This window comes from Acanthochromis polyacanthus, chromosome 19 (genome assembly GCF_021347895.1).
Source record: "Acanthochromis polyacanthus isolate Apoly-LR-REF ecotype Palm Island chromosome 19, KAUST_Apoly_ChrSc, whole genome shotgun sequence".
Classification (NCBI taxonomy): Eukaryota; Metazoa; Chordata; class Actinopteri; family Pomacentridae; genus Acanthochromis; species Acanthochromis polyacanthus.
Genome location: NC_067131.1, coordinates 6,228,165 through 6,249,994, shown reverse-complemented (window position 1 = coordinate 6,249,994; position 21,830 = coordinate 6,228,165). Strand labels below are relative to the sequence as shown.

General features: G+C 42.5%; 1 protein-coding gene across 7 annotated transcripts in view; it reads left to right on the top strand.

Annotated features, from left to right (window-relative positions):
- The window catches only part of LOC110948379 (calcium/calmodulin-dependent protein kinase type II subunit gamma-like), a 40,846-nt gene extending 19,594 nt beyond the window's left edge, over positions 1-21,252 (top strand). The window contains exons 10-23 of one of the 7 annotated variants that reach the window (XM_051940004.1): positions 1,315-1,437; positions 1,646-1,729; positions 2,643-2,685; positions 3,522-3,584; positions 6,369-6,409; positions 7,160-7,243; positions 8,841-8,885; positions 9,012-9,057; positions 9,268-9,348; positions 12,856-12,990; positions 16,021-16,096; positions 16,209-16,303; positions 17,423-17,659; positions 19,766-21,252. In XM_051940004.1, the coding sequence (XP_051795964.1) occupies positions 1,315-1,437; positions 1,646-1,729; positions 2,643-2,685; positions 3,522-3,584; positions 6,369-6,409; positions 7,160-7,243; positions 8,841-8,885; positions 9,012-9,057; positions 9,268-9,348; positions 12,856-12,990; positions 16,021-16,096; positions 16,209-16,303; positions 17,423-17,655 (1,149 nt within the window). In that variant the 3' untranslated portion in view covers positions 17,656-17,659; positions 19,766-21,252. Of the gene's footprint in view, positions 1-1,314; positions 1,438-1,645; positions 1,730-2,642; positions 2,686-3,521; positions 3,585-6,368; positions 6,410-7,159; positions 7,244-8,840; positions 8,886-9,011; positions 9,067-9,267; positions 9,349-12,855; positions 12,991-16,020; positions 16,097-16,208; positions 16,304-17,422; positions 17,660-19,765 lie in introns of all 7 variants that reach the window. The other 6 variants (XM_022189867.2, XM_022189868.2, XM_022189870.2 and 3 more) reach the window with 6 other exon arrangements.
- Positions 21,253-21,830: the final 578 nt, after the last annotated feature.

Below are 21,830 nucleotides of genomic sequence, written 5' to 3'. Positions count from 1 at the left end.
CTTCCTCAGTCGCTGGATAACCAAGTCACAGTGCAGCCTGTTTGTACGGTTTTTACTCTTAATAAAAATGGTTTAAAGTAGGGATGCTCCTATTGTCAAATTACTTTGTTGATTAAAAACTATTTTAAATTTACAACGCAATAGTCTAAAAGTAGGAAAACACTCAGTAATGTCAAAATTGAGAAGAAAGTGATGAATAATAGTACACACAGTCCAAATTAGTATTGCTTTTATTTAAGAACCATTTAAAAAACAATTAGTCACAGTCTTTAATAGCCAAAATTGTTTCGTAAATGCAGCTGAAATGCGAGTGAACATCATCTTACAAAACATGCCCACAGCTCATTAGGAAAAGATTAACAGGCTACACAAAAAATAACTGCCCATACGCCTGGGCTGAACGCGGTTACTCATCACTCCAACTGAGTGGTTATGTGACCGTTTATTCTGACATGCAACCTTATTTTCATTTTCTAGATTGAAATACTGCCAAACTACACGAGTTGTATTAGATGACATCTGTCCCACTCTCTGTTTTTCTGGTTTACAACATCCTTTCATTATCATGTCTGACAGGGCTGCAGCCCCGGCTACTGACTGGTGACAGTTGAATGGTGTTGTAAATTAATCGCATATTAATAATTAGGCTAACCGACTTCTATCTCTTGTCCTGACTAGCATTTCTTTTTCAATTTTTTTGGAAAGCAATTAGGTGCAACAGCTGCTGAACTATATAAGAAACAGTGACTTGACTTATGTGGCTAAGACCTCCTTATTACGCCCTCATTTGCTGTTCACTCTGAAATGAGTTGGCATAATCTCGCTGTAGTGTGTTCATGCGGGCGTTCTGCTGTCGGAGGCATGGCATGTTACACAACGGCGTCGGTATCCAGTGGGGCGTTTCCTTGCAGCTCTGTGACTATCTCTGCTCCAACCATGATGCCTCACAATTCCTTTCCCGTAGCTTACATACAGAAGAGCATATCAGCATAAAGGTGCAACAGTCCCGCCTTGAAGAGTCTGTGTGAAAGGAGCCATTGTTTAGTTGGCTCATCATGCATATCACTAGTTTAAAGACCTTGAACATGAGCTTGTGTTCTGTAAATCCAAAAAGTTAAATGACCAGTGTTGCTCTCATATCTGCCTAATTTTGACAAATTAACTCAATACCTGGAGCCCAGATGGTGCGATTTGGCCAGAAACCCGCAGGTGACGGACTTCTTCTGGAACCATGTATCGTTTCCATCCCTCTGTCCTCTCCTTCTGTCCCCTCCAACTGTCACCCACACCTACTTGTTCCTTCACTTTTCTCAGTTCCCGTCCCCAGAGTGGGACACAGTGACTCCAGAGGCAAAGAACCTGATCAACCAGATGCTGACTATTAACCCAGCCAAGAGAATCACTGCCGAACAGGCCCTCAAACACCCATGGGTCTGCGTAAGTATTCATTCACTGACCATCCAAAAGAAATTCTGCATTTACACATTATGGTACAGTAGATCTGAACATAAAACATTCACACAGCGCTACCTAGAGAATTACAACATTACAGCCTTCAAAACACTATAATTCTGTGCAGATTAATGCATACTCTGAGAGTTGATTTGTTTGTTTATTCCTGTGTTCTTGCTTTGTCCTCATACAGCACCGTTCTACAGTGGCATCCATGATGCACAGACAGGAAACTGTCGAATGTCTCCGCAAGTTCAACGCTCGCCGAAAACTCAAGGTAATCACCCTAAATTTAAAAAAAAAAGTTCTTTCCGGTTTTAAACCCACATGCATAGCAAATCAGTTTATATTCTTGCTCTTTACTCTATCATGTATCAGTTACTTTAGACCCACCATGTATCTGTATTTAAAAAACATTTGACAGCATCATGCAGACTGGGTGCAGTCCTTGGTGCATATGTTGTAAATTCAGAGTCATTTGCAGTGGAGCTAATCATCCGGAATTTAATGAGTTTAATACTCTGCCATCATTAGTCGACCAGCTGCCCGAATCTATTATATCACTTAAAAAGTTGTTTTTCCTGTGATCATTAACGTATCAAGCTTTGTCATTAACATTGCTGTTTGGGCTGCAAATCTTACGTTTTGTGGCAAGATCTGGTCAAGTCTTCTGTCGGGTGTTTACAGATTTAAGTAAAAAAATTAAACAAATTCAATTCACTAAATTGCTGCATGTCTTGAGACAGTCTTTAACCTTTTAAGAACCTCAGCTTCCTCCTCTGTTGGCAGCCGTATTGAAACATTCCAGCGATGCCCAGCTCTAGTTGCTGTAATTTGCATTCACAGCCACACATGCAAACTAATGGATCAAGTGACAGCTATTTTGTTTTGTCACATCATTTAAACTCATTTGCATTATAGGACACTGGAGATATGAGAATATACAGTTAATGTGATGGTGGATCTCCCAATAATAGAGTAGTAATCTTTAAGTCATTAGAACAAACGCTAAAGCTCGATTGCTGCTCACTGCTGTTGAAAAAGCAGAAAGATAAAAACGTCATCATCCCGTTAGAAGTGAATACAAAACAGTCTAGAAAGAAAAACTGAAATCCTGTTGAATAAGACAAAACTCTGTGTGCTCATTATACCTCCCTCACTTCTCTCTCCTCCTTCCTCTCCTCCTCCAGGGAGCCATTCTCACCACCATGCTGGTGTCCAGAAACTTCTCAGGTGGGTGTGCCCTTCGCCCTCAGCCTCCCACGCAGCACATGCAGAGGGAGAGGAGGAAGGAGAGTGGATAGAGTCCTCTGCACCTCTTTTAACCCCCTCACCACACACGCACACTCACCCACTCATCCTCAAAATAACAATGTGTTTTTGTGTGTGCACAGGAGTTTGCTTGCTTACAACGTTAAACTGAATCGAACCATGATGCTCCGTATGTGTTGTAGTAGAAACGATGTATTGATACCGATGGATTATTTTTATGATGAGAACATTGCATCCTGATTTATGTATGCAGGCTAGAATGTGATACACTGTCATGTACCAGATTATATGTGGGTGTCGGTTACGTCTCTGTCCATGCTAATGTCTCTCTCCCTCTGTGTGTGTGTGTGTGTGTGTTTGTGTGCGAGCGAGTGGCTGTGTCCCTCTTTTTCTGCTGCCCGTGGAGCATTTGCATGCTTGAGAGAAGGAAGACTAGACTTTAATGACATTTTTTTCCTTTTGTTTGGGGCATAGTGTGGTGGTTATAAAAACAGGTGACTGCTAAGGTTCTGCGTTTTTTTTTTTCTTATCAGTCTGCTGAGAGTGACTTGTTTTCGTTGAAGCCTTGTGCTCAGCCTCTAAGTAATTGGTCAGTCGATGGCTAACGATTTCAACCCTGGGCCTAGAGATCCACAGGGGTGCACGCCTTCGCTGTAGCCCATTTCTATCAAAGTGTTCGATGTATCTGGGCTGCAGCCAGCACGCCCTGTGGCTTTCTAGGCCCATGACTGAACAGCGTGAGATAGACCTGCCTAATTTGCATAGCCCCTCCCAACTGTAGCATTTCTGTCCAATAGTGGGCCGGCAGCATACCAACTCTGCTGCTGCCGCCTCCTCCACGGCCTCACTGGCTCAGGAAGGTACGTCCCAGAGACACGCCCATCCACTTCCTCTCTGCACACACTTCTTTGGTTCATAGGGCAGGGTGGGCCCTCATCACCATCCCCAAACTCCTGCATGCAGCCTCTGCTAGCATCCTCATCGACATTCACACACATATGCATGCAGACTCACACAAAACTCCGTTCATTTAGGGTATTATGGATGTGTTTTTGCATTACAGCAAAAGACATCAGATTTTCCGTACGCAGTCATGTACATCAACATCACTTAGTGGTAATCGATGTAGTTCAACCTGCGCTCCAAAGTGCTTTTTACATTTACACCTCACCGCCACTTAGCCGTGACCTTGTAATCCCCCCCCATTTCATCTTCCAAATTAGTTCTGTCGTCACTTCTCGCAAGCTCCATCCAGACTTCCAGCTGACCCTGTATGCTCCTGTGCTCTCCCCCGGCCGAGGCTGTGAGGACGGGCACGGGGCGGACCGGGGCAGGGGATGAGGAGGGGCATGTATCCTGGGGGCGAGAACTGACATTGCAGGGGGCCGGCAAGAGCTGGGTTGGCGTGCTGCCATCGTCGGACCTGGGACTGGTGCGGGAAAGGGGTGGGAAAGGTGGATGTTGAGGAGCTGGGGGAGAGACGGAGGATGGGAGCGCTGCCTTCAATGCTGCTACCCAAACCAACTGTTGACACCATCGCCGTTGTGCAGCCTTCCTGACGAGTCCCTTGAGGTTAAAGGCATCCCTCGTCTCATCTCCCCCTCCGAAAGTCTGTTTTAGTACTTTCAAAAAAGAGAAAAGAATGCTACAGGCCAACACGGCAGCGAATGTGGCGTCAGATGTGGCAAATGCGTATTGCATCTCTTATCCCACAGTGAATGCAGAGATGGATTAATTTTTGTTTTGAAAGTACTAAAATCAGGCTCTGCTCTCATCCTGCTGGGTGGGAAATGGGTGGTGAAGGTCGGCGATTCCAATGGTGGCTCCATGGATTCAGTACATTAGAAGCAGACAGTGTAGAGCAGAACAGATTCTCTGTCACTTTTCCAGACGAGGGAGTCTTCTTTGCTCTACAGTGTGCATAAATCTTCTCTGTAGGATCTGTGTGTAGGCAGGGCAAAGGTAAAATGTGGAGAAAACCTGTGGGGGCGGCGGGTGTTACTGCTAGAATGTGTGACTGGTGCACTGAGATTCGGGGTGTCTGTGGTGGTTTGATTGTCAGCTAAAGCCCTCCGAATGCGGGCTTCCTCACTGAGACTGGACCAAGTTGCCTGTTTTGTAAGTTTCTGTAAATATCATGTGTGACATCATCTCTTCAGATTGGACTTTCTCATGTCACCTCTATTCTAATCATCCAGATCTCTCTTTTTTTGACATTTATTTGGGCTTTTTGGTGCTCTGATGATGTCACTCATCACTGCAAAATCCCGTCACTTGTTTTTTTTTAATTTACTGGAACTGCTTCCTTGCACTTCTTCGTAGAGTTCTGGCTGAGGCAAGGCTTGGCAGTTTGCTCATGTTGTTCCTTTTTAACCACATTATATCGAAAAAAAAATGTGACAGAAGTGTGCGTTTTGAAGAATTTCTGTATGTTTCTGGAAAGGTGTTTGCCTTGCTGCCTTTCGCATGTGGGTGTCCTGTGTGGTTAAATTCTTAAAAAAAAAAAAAAAAACTCTTGGGTGATGCGCCTTCACATGCTTTCTAATGCATTCTTCTCCGTTCCTCACTCAAGCCGCTTGTATACCGCTTGAGTGATGCAGCATCTTGACTGTACCCATCCTTTCATGTGAAATTGTAACATCTTGAATGGAGGAGGGAAGGCCATAATTGGGGAGCATGTGAACGTGGTGGTCCCCCGCTGTCACGATTAGCACCTCGATGGCTGTTTGGTTGAAGATTTAGCCGAATGAGGAGCAGATGTTTGCACTCTGAACAATCAGCTCTCCCTTTTTCCTGGTTGTGGAATGAAAACTTTTCTTTCTTTTTTTTTTTAATGTGTATTTTTTTTCTCTTTGGATGCTGCATGGCCAGGCCGAGATAGAAGCTGCATATCAGCGCTACAGCCCAGATTAAGGAGCATGAGTTGTCACTTGATATTGTTTGCTGCTGTAAATGCTGTACCCCTTATCTCTACTCTCTTGTATTGAAATGCTAAGCCCTCTCTTACAACCCTCCCCATCCCTCCCCCCTCCTCCTTTTTCCCCTCTCCCATTTCTTATTGAAAGGTAAGAAACACAAGATAAGATTTTTTGGGAACCTGTGTGTCTGTAGAAAAATGGGAGAAAAGGAAGCAAGAGAGAGTTGAGAGCTTTAGACTGAAAGGGAAAAGTGACCGGAGCCCTTAAAGGAAATCAATGATTTACATTAACCGAGCTCATCGCTGTCAGTCCTGGCGGCAGTTTGAGTCCGTCCATCACTCTCCTGCTAGATCTGCTGGGGTCTTTCCGACAGGAAATGGATTGAGGAAGTTTACTTTGCTCTCAGGTTTCTCTTTTATCCCCAGATGGCAACGAATGGATTATGATGTGAATGGGTTTTGCAGAGTGTAGCAACCTGTACAAGCCAAAGGGAAAAATGCCCAAGAAATCCATTAAATGCATGTTATTCTCTGGAAACGTCTAAGTTTGCTTTGCAACAAAGGATGAGTTATTGGAGTTTCTTAGGTAATTAATTGCAGATCCAAGTTGGAGTAAAAGCAGAGAAGGAATTAGGTGGATTTGCATTGTGGCATCAGTGAAACTCAATTTTGTACCTGTTTTTTTTCCCCTTTCTATCCTCTTTTTTTTATTTTATTTTTGTTACAGCATGCAAAAGTTTACTCAACAAGAAGTCAGATTCTGCTAAGGTAAGGTTGTCTCGTGACCTCTCTGCCCTCTTTTGTTCTACCACAGTTTGTCCTGTCTCTCCTCTGTTAGCTGACCCCCTTTTTCTACCTTCTGTTCTTTTTCTGAGCTCACTTTCTCCTCCCATTATTTCTTTCTTTTTCACACAGTAATGATATTTTTTTTCCAGGGTTTTCCAGTTTTGTTTTGTTTTTCCTCTCAGTGTCCTTGTTTATTTCTGTAGGGGGATGGTGCTATACCTCAGGCAACTTTCTGTGTCCTGGTTTTAGATTCCACAAATCCTGTAGTCCCATCTGCAAGTTTGAGAACTGCCTTTTCTCCAGCTCCCGTTGTATTCTCATGTATAGTTCTAAGTTACTTCTGTGTTGGTTTTACTTTTTCCCCACCTTTAGCCGGTTTCAGTCAGATGTCTGCTGCTCTCCTTCCGAGCAGCCTCCATCAGTCTCTGCCGCTATTAAGCATCTCCCTTCCCTCTCCTCCTCCTGCTCCCGTCTCCCTTTCTTTCTTCTCTGCCCCAGGGGTCTCTCTGTGTAGTTAAGTGGCAGAGGCATAGAGAGTTAGTGAGGCAGTAAAAAGGATGATCTAGAGGCCATTCTGTGGCACTCACCCTCTCATTTACCCCTGTTAGCTCTCAACAGCCCGGGAGCTTCAACCAACATTAGCCCCATTCCCTAAAAAGGCGTGCAATTCAAATGCATCTGTGTGTATGTGTGCGTATGTGTTCACTCTGAGTGTTTGCGTTCTCGTCCCAGCCTTCTACCAACAACAGTAAGAACAGTATAGTGAGCGCCATCAATGCCCTGAAAGACACCAACATGGCAACCAACGCCCAGATGGTACAGTAGGCCGCCGCAGTGCCAGCTCCCGCCTCTTAACCTCCCCCCTTCCTCCCTCCCCCAGTAGCTGCATAGTAGCCCGTCGTGCATCGTCCTCCATCGTCATAGTCGCTGCTTGTCATCCTTCATCCACCATCCAGGAGGTGTTGTAATGTAACATTCCCATTCTCGAGCCATTTTATCCCCCTTCAAGGTGCACGTGTTCCAGAGCCACACATGCATTGGCAATGATTTAAAATGCTCCTCCCAAGTTGGAATCTCAGACTCACATGTGCACCTGTTTTAGATTTATGAAAAGCATGTTTGTAGGATTGTAAGCGTCTGAAGTGGCAGCACAGAGAGTTGCAGTCGTTGTTGATATCCAGCTAGAAGTCAGTCTTGTCTTGCAATGGCCCCTGTGTTTATGTCTGTATATAATCCCTAATAGTCCACGCCTGACCTGCTTTCTTTTATCCTTTTGCCATCTTGCAACCATCCATCCATCCTAACATCTGACCCATCTAACCATTTTTCCAGCTCTACCCTATCTTATCTTACCATCATTGACATCCTTATCATACTGCCAAACTTAACCGTCCAGTACTAGCATGTTGTGGTTTTAAGTCGCTTTACTAGCATGCATTAAATGACATCTTGCAGCGTTGTGGTTGGATAACACAGACTGGTTTGGTTCGCTTGTGCTTCTCAACTGGTGGTGCAGGGCCTCAAAGTGGGGTTTGTTATGCAAAATGGCATGTACAAAAGCTGCAAAAGACCGTGTCCCACTTATGTGTAATGCATTACTAGAGTCGAACACGTAGCGGATCAGTCAAATATTAATCTGTTCAACTCATTAAGTAATTTCTCAAAGACAAATGTCACGTTTTCTTTTAGCTGCTTTTCCTTTGTGAGGACTTGCTGCTTCTGCTGTTATATTATTTCACAATGAATGTTTGCGGGTTTAGGACTGTTGGTTTTAGTTTAGAAAGATCGCATTGGGAAATTGGAAGAAACTCTAATTTAACTGATTCAACAGTTTCTTTGATAATTAAAATGTTGGTGCAGCAAATTTTGTTATTTTTCACAGAATTTCTTTTATTTTGCCAAAAGAGTTTTGTAAAGTTAAGACAGTGTGATTTTATCACAGTGAAGTCTGACAAATGACGATGGAGCAGAAACAATTGGTCTATTAATTGATAAGAGAAGTTTATTCCCCAACAGTTTTGCTGATTTTCTTTGTCTTCTGTTTGAAATTTTTGAACATCTTTTGGTTTGAAGCTGTTTGTTGGACAAAATAGGCATTTAAATATGCAGGATGAGCATTTAAAACTATTTTCTGGCACTTTATAGATCAGACCATAAATCTATTAATTATGAAAATAAACAGCACAGTAATGATTAATGCAAATAAACATTAGTTGCAGCACTAAGCAAAAGTATTGATTGATCTTTCAGCCCAAAACATGGGAGGTCCTGACAGTTTAGGGAACACATTAGCTGCCTGTAGATGTTATGTTAGGTTGTGGCTGAGGTAGAATAAGGGGCCTAATTAAACTCCAGTTGAGAGGCACCGTTTCAGAGATGTATTCTGGACTAACTGTTCTGTTCTGCAATGCAGGAATCTCAGAGCACAGTGGTGCACAACCCTCCCGATGGAGTCAAGGTGAGATGTGTGTTTCTGTCTGCCTGAAAGTCCGACACAGAACATCGCACAGCCCTGTTGGACGCGTTCCTGCATCCCAACTGTGTTAATTTCAGTGTCTCTCTGTTCTAACCTTCTTCTCCCCAGGGATCCACGGAGAGCAACGCCACCAACGACGAGGAGGAAATGAAAGGTAGGAAAGGTACTCAAGTGTTTTATTCCCTTTTTCCTGTTCTTATCCGCTCTCTCTTTCTGTCTCCCATCTAGTGAAGTGTGTGTATTTGACTGTAGTGATTGGCAGGTGTGCTGAGATGTGTCTCTCCACACTCTTGACTGTGCGCCTGTTGTGTGCGTATGTCTGTATTTATTGTGTGTCCGGCTGCGTTTTGTGTGTGTGTTCTAGCGGACAGTTCGGCGCTGAGTCAGAGCAGCGCCACCGAGGAGATGCCCCCACTTCTGCCCTCACCTCAAAGCTCACCTGCCAGTAAGTTTATCCATGGCAACCAGAAGCTATGCGGTCGCCCCTGGCAAGGACCTAACACAACCCCACCCACCTCCCCCCACTCCCACCCTGGCTTTTTGTAGTCACTGGCAATGACTTCTTACATCTTTGAGCTCCCCCTCACTCTGATCCACCAAGCTTTTTTTTGAGGGTTCCCACTGGTTTTTGATTTGTGGAATATTGCCTTTTATGTTTGTTTGTTTTAAAACTTTCCATATTCCATTCCGAGGAAATCCAGGAAACTCGGGGAGCACCACAGAATTTGACAGATTTATTTATTTAAAGGATAATTCCACTTAATTACAACTTGGATCTTTCTCCAGCTGGGATCTGGGAACCGGAGAATCTTTTCGAACAGGAGAATCTTTTCGAACAGGAATTGAAAGAGGGGAAAAAGTTGTCCCTTCTTTTGTACACGTATAACTGAAGTAGTTATTGTCCAGAGTCGCCATTTCACCCGTAGCGCACATCAGGAGTGTTCAGGAGGCAACACACAAGACAAAAAAGTACCCTGTGGTCATGTAGCTGGTTCCTAATTTGATCATAATTAATCAAGTCTTCTGCTGTTCTTTGAATTTCTTACCCAGAGTACACCCGAAATCTCTTTTTTTTTTCCTCCCAGTTAGACACTTTCATTGGTGATTTTGTGTAAATGTACCGTCGTTTTCACCCTCACACGATTGTCTTCCTCTAGTTTTGCGCCCCTCATGTGATAGAAATGTCAACACTCGCTTCATTCATATATGGCTTAATTGGACTGTACTTTGTACATGAGTGCTGGCTGAGTAAAGTCCATTTAATGTCTGGTCCAACTGATCCTGACATTCTCCATTCTTACATGCGTCTGCTCCACTTAATGTCTAGACAAGTTCAGGGCTGGAGTGCACGTTGGAAAACAACTTGAGCTTAGCTTGTTGATGCTTTTAGACACAAGTCTGTGTTTTCAAGTCCTTCAGAGCTCTTTAAAATGGTTCCACAGCTGTTGTCTTAGCATCACGCACTGCAACTCCCTGTTCATGTTTATCAGGTTCACGACTGAAATATTTCAGAGAAAACACCCATATATATGTTCAGACAAATCATGCCTTTTTTTTTTAGTGAGTCATGATCCTTTTAATCCATCTTGTGACTGTTAGGACAAGAAAGCATAATATTTAGCTATGTATGATAGCATGACTGGAATTTTTCATTTACAGATCGAAATTTACGAGTTGTACTTGAACAGAAGCACACGTCATCTTTATGTGGATGTCAGGTTTTCAGTTAAAGGAGCTTTTAGGGTATTTCCATCCAGTGAATCAGACACTAGAGCTTTCCTTTCACCATAACCACAAATAGAAACCAAAAATATGTCAAAAGAACAAAAATGGAGTAATCAGTTTAAACCAACTGCTTACAATAACCTGTCCTTGATGGGTTTTAAGCCTTCAATCTGCACAAATTGGACACATTGTGCATATGGATAGCTATGGACACTATGGACATGTTGCTGTTATACTACTTATGCTACTCCATGGGAATCTGCTTGGAAGACTCTGTTCCATAAATGCTCAGTCGGCCGTAGCTACATATTCCACACATGCACGCTACTGCCAAGTATGTGCACTGTTGCCCTTTTGGCGTCGCTGCTGCATGGCTGATGGCTGAGTAAGAACAATCATATTTCAAATATTTAGACAGACATACGTGCAAGACTTGCTTATTTATTACAGTATACATTACTGTTTATATAGAACTTTAGTAACTGCCAGATACTGCAATATGAGCTGTGACTTTAGTGAGAATTTTCCACTGAAACAATTCTATAGTCATTGTGCAATTTTTGCTGCAGTCTGTACTAAAAGAACATGTTCCTTTACATCTCGAGGATGTAATTTGTAGGCTGAAGCATCTGTGTAGCATCACAGAGCTTCACTTGTAATGGTATGCTGTGACATATTTTAAATGCAGTTGCTGGAATTTGGGAATCTGCTAGTATTTCTATAAACTGTTCAGCCTTATTGAAGTCTTCAGACTCAAGTACTCACTAAAAATACTTCACACAAATTTTTGCATACCTACAAGTAAAATAGCAGCAACAGAGTCCATGTTCTTGTCATCGCGTCTTTTGTTAACGAATGCAAATATTCACCACAGTTCTCTTTAGCTATGATTTTTCATATTCTCAGTTCACAGTAAGTCTTTTGCCTGTCGCTTAATGGAGTCGGCATATGTCCTGGTACCAACCAGATCATTCAATCCCCAGTGTCCACCTTACATGATGGATTATTAGTGCGACGTCACCTCGTTCCCAGATCTCAGCAGTTACTTTGGAGCACCTTTGAGCTAAAACTACTCAAAATAACCACAAGTTTTAAGAAGATATATTCAAACAAGGATGCATTTTTGTTTAGCACACTGACTGCTGTATCCGTCTTTTATTTGTACATTGTGCACTCACTTTACCTCCACTGCTCCGACCAAACTTTTAGAAGCAACAGGGATGCTTTTTTTCCAGGTCACAGAGCCATTTCGATCTAATTATGGAAGTCATAAAAAAAAAAAAGTCGTGGCATTTTTCATCAGGGCCACTGTGGGAACCCTGAAATCTGTTTGTGTGTGTGTGTGTGAGTTAGTGTGTCTGTGTGTGGGTGTGTTTCTTGGTGTTCACTGCATCTCTCCCCTTGTCCTCCTAATGTGACAGCTCCAGCTGGAGGAAGCCTTGCTTACCTTGCAGCTGAGTGTCCTAAACTGGCCGCCCAGTCTGACAGGCCCTGCTGCCCGTCTGACTCTCCTGGAACCATGCACACCATAGAGCATCATGTTTCTCTTTGTCCTCACATTTTTCTCCTCCATTCTCCTCTAATGCTTTATTCTCTGTTAATCTTCTCACTAATTTATTCCCCATCTCTCTCTGATTCGCCATTCTTCGCTGCTCTCTTTCTTCTCCCATTATCTCCCCTCTCGCACATCTTCCCTCCTCTTCGCTCTAATCTTTCCTCTCGTCTCTTGACCTCTCGTCCGACACACCTGCACTAAAGGACAGCCTAATCTCTTTCCTCTCTTCCTCTTTACTACTTTCCTGTGTGCTTTGTCCACTCCTGCCTTCCTTCCTGAACATGCTAAGTTTCCCCACAGGCATAACACGAGCTAATAACAAACGATGTCTTCGATCCTGTCTCATTCCGGTTCATCAGAGGAGGCTTTGTTGATGCATATGAGCACTAAGAGCAAAGTAGATGTGAGCAGAGCAGGCAGTTAAATGACTCCCACATCTCATAGCATCACCATCAGAGCTGCACTGATGTCTTTCGTCTGCATGCCTGTCAGAAACCCACTCTTAACTTTACGTGTTCTTCGTTCCACTAACCAACACCAGCTTTAGGTTTTTTTTTGCACTTGTTTTGTGTTTGCATGCCGTGCCTGTGTGTCCACGATCACTCGCACATTTCTGTCACCATGTCTGTCTGTCCATCCACGTGTTTGTTGACCATCCGTTGTGTGTTTCAGTTCCACCGCATGACGTAAAGCGCATGGCATGGAACAGCACGGGCAACAGCTCCTGCCCCGACTCTGAGCTCTCACAGTCCTCCATGCCTGCCGCTCCAATAGGGAGCAACACTGCTAAAAGCAACACTAAGCAGAGTAAGAACACATCTGCACTAACTGACTAATTCAGCTTTTCCCCTCCACCATCTCCTCACTGTAGCTGTCGCTCACTAAAACCTTGCATCTGTGTATTCTCAGTGCTGGCTGTATATGATGTCCACTACAAGAGGTCATTTTAGTCAGGAGTTTTACGTACTTCATCCTGCTTTTGAAGGTTTAACCCTCTGAACACCAAGCCATTTGCTCCTGTCACATTTTTACTCACAGTAAACTCATTATTCACTCCAGTATAAAGTCTTGCACCTCGATGGAAACGGAACAACCGTAGCTCGAAGTAGTGAGAACTCAGGAAGGTCTTTTGTGCCGTTTGACATTCGTTTTAATGCTATGGACCATTAAAAAAAGAAAAGTTACTTAAAAATAAACCGCTTATTTTACAAATCGTTTTAAAAACTGAAATCAGCAAGTGCCCACAGGTGTTAGCAATACTAGAAAACAGTGACTCTTAATGCTGTAGATATTTTACTATTCATATTTCTTTTAGTATATTTGCATACAGAGCTGACAGTTCAGCCTAGTTTAGCCCAAAAGTGACTGAATTTTTGTCACGTTTGTTGGTCAAAGCCGAGTCACTAATGGCTCCTGTTTTTCAAAGAATCTGGTGTCAGCAAATAGTTTATTTTTGCCTCCTTTTTTTAAAATGAGACCTGAAGAATAAAGTGATTTTGATGAAATCACAACTTTTAGCTTGAATTTAGATCATGTTTTCTGACAAAACGGTGGATCGCAGACTTGTTAAAGGATTCTGAGAGTTTAAGGGGCCGTTTATACGAGGACCATTTTAACAGAAAACGCAAAAGTGGCGTCTTGTCATTTCACGTTTAGACGAGCGGTTTTGAAGGAAATCTGCGTATATACGGTGACTCTATAGTGTGTGGAATTTGATTGGATATGCATGCCAGGCAGCTGGGTGGCGCTGTGATAAAACTCCGTCATGTCTACGCGCATGCGTACTATCTCCCTTTTCGGATCTCTGCCGCGGTAAATGTTCATGAATGGAATCTGTGCACATTCTGCACGTTTGTTGGTACGACTCCTGTAGTGTACATAGAGCTGCCAGAGTTGCTTGAAGGTACGAAGGATGGAAATAATCACACATCTTTGTTTACTTCCTTGTACCGGCCGGCAAACCAAAGCACCGGCGCACGTATGTGACGTAATCGAGTACGCGACGTGGTCAGATCTCGGCAAAGTTTTGCGTTTTGCTGTTTAGACGGAAACGTAACGGCGGAGCGTTTTCTACTTTTCCACTCTGGAGGCCGGTTTCAAATTTTTGCGTTTTTAAGCCCCCAAAACGCCGTCCTCGTATAAACGATAGGGTGTTTTGTTGAAATATTTTGACGTTTTTGCCTGCAAGCGTCCTCGTGTAAATGATAAGACCAGTTTTCTGTTTTGAATCAGAAATACTTTATGGATTCCAGAGGGGAAATTGCTTTTACACTTTTTGGCTCTGATAAATGTTTTTTGTGGCAATTGAATTAATAAGTTGCCTTTCAAACCCATTGGTGGCGTTCAGAGGGTTAAAGCATCTTGAAATGAGTTGAACCACAGTGTCTTTACTACATGTCCTGGTCTTAAAGCAGATAATTCACACTAGAACACTAAAAACACTAAGCGAAATGGCTTGTGGAGGGATAACTCTGGTATTATTGTATGTTTTTCTCACTGTTAACAAATCCCATGAAAATACCAGAACCAACAATGTGTTTATCTGTCTTTGTACTTCCCAGTACTCCTGGTGCCAAACTCATTTGTTTCTAGTGAAGAAAATCTGGCAAAACTCTTCACTGCAGATAAAAAAATTATACAATTTATTATTTTAAAAATGCAGTATTTTTCTGGCATTATTAAAGAAGTAATGAGTTTGTTGGGGTCTATTTTTAGATGTGGATTATTTCACTTTTGCCGCTCTGTTGTGTTTTTACGGCAGCAGGACGGCCTGTGTGGGAACGAGTCAAAATAAACTACAAACACGTCATCTGGCCCAAAAGTGTGATTCATCGGCATGTTTTTCATAGTTCAGTCTGTGGCAGAATGAAACAGTGCATCAGGTTAATACTTTTATTGTTGGTTTTGGTGCTTTTTATGACATTTGTGGACGAGAAAAAGCAAAATATCAGCAGCCTTATCCTTGAGGGTGCCATTATTTTGAAGGGGAAAGTTGCACAGTGTTGAAACTTTTGGTTACTTTAAAGCTGCATGTGTGCAAATGTTTCACGCTCTTGTCGGGCATCAGAATACTAACCACTAATATCGATTAAGGAGTAAGTTTAAAGGTCATTTTTCAGGACTGCTGCGTGTTCAGTGGGAGACAGTTGATAGTTTTTCTATTGACATGATTTAAAATGCTTTCGGTTTTATTAATTTATGAGTAAACCAGGTCAGAGCAGACATAAATATAACATGCCATTTAAGTTAATTAATGGGGCTTTTAGAGAATGAGCACTGTCAGAAGCAAGTTTATGATTCAGAATTCATTTTCTGGTAGCTTTCAGTCATATCTCGTGGTCTTCCTCGGCAGACAGAACTGCCAAGTTTTCTCACTAGTGACAGAGAGGCTTCTGTTCTCATTATGTATGAATCTGCCGTCGCATAATAACAGTTGCAGGAGAAAATCTAGCAAGTTGGCCTGGTGTTAAGATTTTGTTTGTCAAACTAAGCCTGCGGTATTTACAAGCAGAGCTGCTGCTTCTGTTTGGGTGGCAGCGTGTTGCTCGCAGCACAGAGTAGCCTTCAGTCTGCTGGTGTGTGGCGCAGAAGGCGAGAAGCTGAGCGACAGACAGCGATGAGGTCGAGCAGCTTTGGGACGTAGTGACGAGGTTAAAGAGGAGTGTTGAGCTGCAGCCGCAGAGGACGAGCGCGTGAAGGAAGGCAGGAGCTGAAGCGACGAGAGAAAACGTCATCAGGCTGAACTACTGCACAGTTAATTGTTGTCTCACCTTCCAACTGGCTTCTCACCAGCCGCCATCTGTCTCCCTCTTTCTGTCTCCCCGTGTCGTTTCTTAGCTCGTAAACAGGAGATTATCAAGATAACGGAGCAGCTGATCGAAGCGATCAACAATGGAGATTTCGATGCCTACACGTGAGTAGAGCTGTGTTTGTAAGGTAAAGCAGCAGATGCTTTCTGAAAGAAGTGAAACAGGATTCAGTAGAGTTCTCTTGTTCTTTTGCTCTTTTTCGATGCCATTCCTCAGGAGGATTTGTGATCCTGGACTCACCTCTTTTGAACCCGAGGCTCTGGGGAACCTGGTGGAGGGGATGGACTTCCACAAGTTCTACTTTGAAAACTGTGAGTCTCCTCCTGTTCATACATGACCCTCTGTTTTATTGAAATCTGCTTGGAATACCAGCCAGATTAGAATATTTATAACTTAATCGTGTGGTTCAACGAAATGAGAAAAAATTAAGGCTTCCTCTTCAAAATGTTAGTTTTGTCTTTCATACTTAGTTTACAATCAAAATGAAGCAGTTTATTTTAATATTTCAGAGTTTTTTTGGTGGTGTATTTCCTTGTAAAAATGAAAATAACAATTACATTATTGATTAATAGCCAAAATGTTTCAGTTTAATTGCGTGTATTGAAATCTTAAATGTAATTCACAATTTTTCCTTGGGCTAAAGTCAACTAAGCAACATAAAAGATATCTACACATGATCTCTAGATGAACTATCAGTGAATGCACTCTACTTGCTAGCCTTATTAATCTAAATTAGCTTCAAATTATCATAAAAAGCTGTTATTTGCAGCTGAATGAATCATTTTAACCTATTTTATTTTATACTGAAATGATAACAGGTTTACAGTCGACCAGTGTGGGCGTGGCTGCTTTCATAAGAGTTCCTAAAATAGCGATATATGAATTTGTCATCCAGGATGAGAGCTGCTGACTAAATTATTGCAGACATGTCAGCTGCTGTTTTTAGATGATTTCACATGTTGGCTGCTGTGCCAGCTTTTTGTTTTACACTCGACATTTGTTGTTACAAATTGCAACGACTTCTTGCACATTAAGCCAGTTAGTTTGGAGTTAATTCCAAGTAAATGTTAAATTACTTTGAGCTGACATTAGGTGGAGCAAATTCAGAGCTGTTTGCTGTTGCTTCTGCTGCTCAAAAAAATGGAATAGTGTAGGAAGGCTGCAATGTTGCACTTTTCTTTTTATGTATATAGCACTGGTGGTGGTCCGTCCAATGAGCCTTTGGTGTGATGAGAGCTTATGAACTGACCAATCAACCAGCCAACATGGAGGCCGCAGTGTTTGACTGACTTTACTTTTCATATTTCACTTTATAGCGATGAAAAATAGCAGTTCTGATGATATTTCTCCCATTCTTTCTGCAACCATTAACCTTGACCGTCTCTGCCATTCAGAAATGACTGAACACATTTATCTTCTTTCTTTCCAAGTGCTGAGCAAGAACAGCAAGCCCGTGCACACCACCCTGCTCAACCCGCACGTGCACCTGATCGGCGAGGACGCCGCATGCATCGCCTACATCCGGCTCACACAGTTTGTGGACTCCACGGGCCGCCCTCGTTCCAGCCAATCAGAGGAGACCAGGGTGTGGCATCGTCGCGATGGCAAGTGGCTCAACGTTCACTTCCACTGCTCAGGAGCGCCTGCTGCACCACTACAGTGATCAGGTACCTGCACAGAAACAAATCACTACATCAGAATATACAGCCATGGCCATAAGTTTGGACACAAGTACCATGACGCTTGTGAATCTTAGAAAATACCACAAAATTGTCACTTACAATACAGTACACAACTCCTGAGAACTATATTAAGTTTCATGTTTAAAAAACATCAAAAGAGTTTGGTGTCATTTTGTTATTCTTACCAAATTCGGTTGTGAAAGTACTGCATTTTTTATTTTTATTTTCTTCTATTATGTTTTGGGAACAAAGTTGTTCCAATTGTTGGAACTTATTGATAATATTATATCCCTTGTTGATTTGTTGACTAATTAAACTGGTGCTGTCAAAAAATATGAGTTATGTTCTGTAATAGACATCAAAACAGACATAGGAAGTCATGCTGTGTCCAAACTTATGACCATGGCTGTACATAGAATGAGACTTTGTTTCCGTGAAGAGGCAAATTAAACACTAATCTGACATGTTAAGCGCACCAGATTTCACTGAGATTCTCACTTTTCTACAAATGGAGCTGGCTCTGGTCAGAACAGTTGTAGAAATGTTGGCTTTAAGTCAAAGCAAGCACAGTTATTAGTTGAGTAGCTTCATTTCTTCTTGCTACAGGTCGCTGTTAACTGTAATTTGTGAGCACATTTTTTTGTGTCAGGTTCAAATTTACCATCAGAAAAAAACACTTTAAGAAGGCAATTCAATATTTCAGTTATTTTTTTAAAAATTAGTCAAATGACTTTAGATTTTCACGCTTATGCCTGTCGTGGTGCTGTCATTGGAAATCTTGGTGGCGAAACAAAATCTGAAAATGTTGATAACCTTGATTTAAAAGACCCGTGAGTCCGCTTTGATTTTTGGTGATGTTGTGGCAGCTCCACAGCTTGTTTGCCAAGAGAATTATTCAGGTTTATTTGAAGATGGAGTCTCATATTCACCAAGTTCATTGCTGAGATCTGGGAGCAAAATCGCATCACTACAACATCCCACTGGTCAAAAATATGAGCATTCAGACGATCAGACGGGTAATAAATCCTGAATCTCACAGGAAAACTGTCTTTGCAATAAGGCAGCACAATATGGGATAAAAGGACATTTTGATTATGTTTTTCTGAGCTTTGCTGCCAAATTTAAAAAAAATATACAAATTGTCACTCCATGACTCGAATAACTCTGTTTAGAAAGATTTAATCTCTAAGAATTTACAAAAACATGACGTAAATTCAAGTTTGCACTCGTCTTACAGAGCTTTGTTACCTTTTTCTTTTTTTTAAATGGTCAAACAAATAAGTCGTGTTGCTTCATGTGGTGGCACCAATTTGAAGACTCTGCCAACAGAGTGTTTGTTTTTGGTCAACATTTCTGTAGCCAGTTGTTTATTTTTCTACCAAATCTTCCTTTTCAGGGTGTTCTCGATCAATTCGCCGTGCACATGTGGAGCCTACGTGCAACAAACTCCACATCTAGCAAATAAAGTCTAAAAATAAACCTGTGAATTCAGAGTAAAATATGTTAAGGCAGAGATATCACACTTCTGCTATGTGACTGTTGCTCATGCACGTCACACTGTTGATGCTTTAGCAATATGTTGTTAAAGAAATCTGTGACAAATGTGTAAAACAGACAGTGTGGGGTAATAATTAAACTGTTTGGCTTTATAAAAATATAACTTTAGCTAACCTGGAGGGATCCCGGTGGCCTCGGAGTTGAAGAAGATGATCATGTAGGCACATAAACGCGTCCAGCATCCCTCTTCATAGCCTGCTAGCATTCTGCTGGATGCTACTAAACCCTCTGATGCACAACTTGGGTCAAAAGTGAGCCATATTCAATGGAAAATGGGTATCTCTTCACCTGTATTGTGCACCAAAGGGTTAAAATGCAAAAAAATTGTGTAAAAACCCCTGATTGCTCATGTTTCTTGCCTCACTACTTTAATCCAAGCAGCTAACTTGGTGCATGCAAAGTTCCAACAGTACCAAAGTACCAAAATAAGATCCAACAGTTAGCTTGGATTTTTCATCTAACCTGTGCTTGCTTGGTTTCAGACCATCTCAGGCATCGTGACACTAACCTGCTGCTCCTGCTCTCCCCCCTCAGTGGTCCTGAGCCTCCAGTCTACTGGAGTGTGTGTTTTGGGGGGCAGTTTTTTCAGCGAGCGTGTTTAAGAGGTCCGTCCTCTGCGTGGATTGGCTAGTGCCAGGAGCCCGGCCGGGCGAGATCGCATCCCTCTCCACGATACCAACCAATCCTGTCCCTCCTTTGACCTGCTGGGGGCCGGCTGAACACAAGACTCCGCCCCCATGGGATGATGCATGCATCTGGCGCCTGATTGGAGGGCGCGTCTTTGCCCTCTGTCCCTCCCTCTGGCAGCCATCTTTTTTCTGCCCGCGCGAGATGAGACGTCCTGGGGGAGGAGAGGATTTACAGTTGAACTTGTGACAGTTTATGAGTATGAGTTATGAATATACTGTGTAAATTATGACTAGATGTACCAGAAACCACCAAAACCCAACCAAGCATTTATATTCACTATCTAATAAGGGAGGAAACGAGAGAGAGGAGTGTGAAGTTTAGCAGCTGAGATTTTGGACACGTTTAGGGATTACTGGGTAGGAAGTGTTGCGCTCGCTACCCGGACGTTGTTAAAGATGTAGGGAGATTTTCCCCCGACTGAATTAAAGAGGGAAAAACAATCAAGTTGGCTCAGTCCGAGAAGTTGACGACGAGAGAAACTTGATATCAAAAACATGAAGCACCAAAGTGTAGAACTTTAGGCTTTTTACGTGTTTCTGTGTTTTCGTTTGTGTGCTTGTTTTCCGACACAACGGAAATCGTGTTGTTGTGGGTTTGGGGAGGGAGGGAAGGGGCGTCTGATTTGTTGTGTTTTTAGTGTCCTGTTCCTTTATTTGCGTTCCTGTGAATAACCGGAGCCTTTTTTGTTTGTTTGTGTTTTTTATTTTAATTTTTTCCGTCGTCGTCAGTCTGACTGATTCTGTATCGAGGCTCCTTTTTAAGCAGCTGAGTTTTTAAAAAGAGGGATTTTATTGTGCAAAATTTCAAGCTAAACCCGTTGCGTGTTAACACGTTTCTGTTGCGTCTATATGCAGTGGAGGGAGAGAGTGGGCCGGGAAGAAAAAAATTTAAAAATGGCATCTGCGTTTTGCATGTTTTCGCCCGCCGCCGCCTCTCCCTCATTAATCCCTTCCCACCTTCTCTCCCCTGATTTCTCTCTTCTTAAAACCATTTTCTCTTTTAACCTTCCCTCCCACGATGTTTCTCTGATTTCTGCAAGGGCCTGGTTTGTTATAATCACTGTGTAAATACAGTGTATGTATAGATATATGTAGAAAAGTGTAATATATGTACATGTATCTCAGAGACACTCATCCTGTGCATTTGGGCATGGGAGCCACCCATGACCTCTGTGACCCCCTCTAGTTTAGGAGCAGCATTTTCCTCCGTAGTTCTCCTCCACCTTTAAAATACTTCGGTAGCTCTTGATCATTCATGGGGGGGAAAAAAAAAAACAACATGAATTTTGCACGCTCGTGTAGGCTGCCAGCTCTAGTCCCATGGCCGTACGACTGTTTGTGGAGATGGGGAGCAAAAAAAAAAAAAAAAACAGGTTGACGGTAGTTTGACCCCCCAACAGTTTTTAAAGAACCTTCATGATAGTGTCCTTAACTCCTGATCCCACGATGCTGTGAGCCGTCTTCTCATATCATTATGCACCCAAGCGCACGCCTTGGTGGTGTGTTTTTAGGCTTTGTAACATATCTGCACCGCTGCCGTGTGACCTCAACGCCACCCTTTTCGCTGTGCTGCTTAATTGTTCTACATCCAATCCATTCATCCATCCATTCATCCATACCATCGCCCGCGACAGTCGTATCTTTAAAAAAGAAAAAAAAAAAACGAGATAAAAAAAGCCCTCCTCCGATATCTCCACCCCCTCAAGTCCTGGCTCTCGAGATGTTTATTTGTAACCCTCTCTCTTCTGTTTGTTTTCTCTGTTTCCCGTGTTACTGTTTTTTTTTTTTTTAGTTTTTTCGTTGTTTTGCCGTTTTGTCGTTTGGTAAATTTTTTGCCGATCTGCCAAGCTGGAGTTCTGCACTCTCCCTCGCACACACACACAGGAAAAAAAAAAAAAAGATTTAAAAAG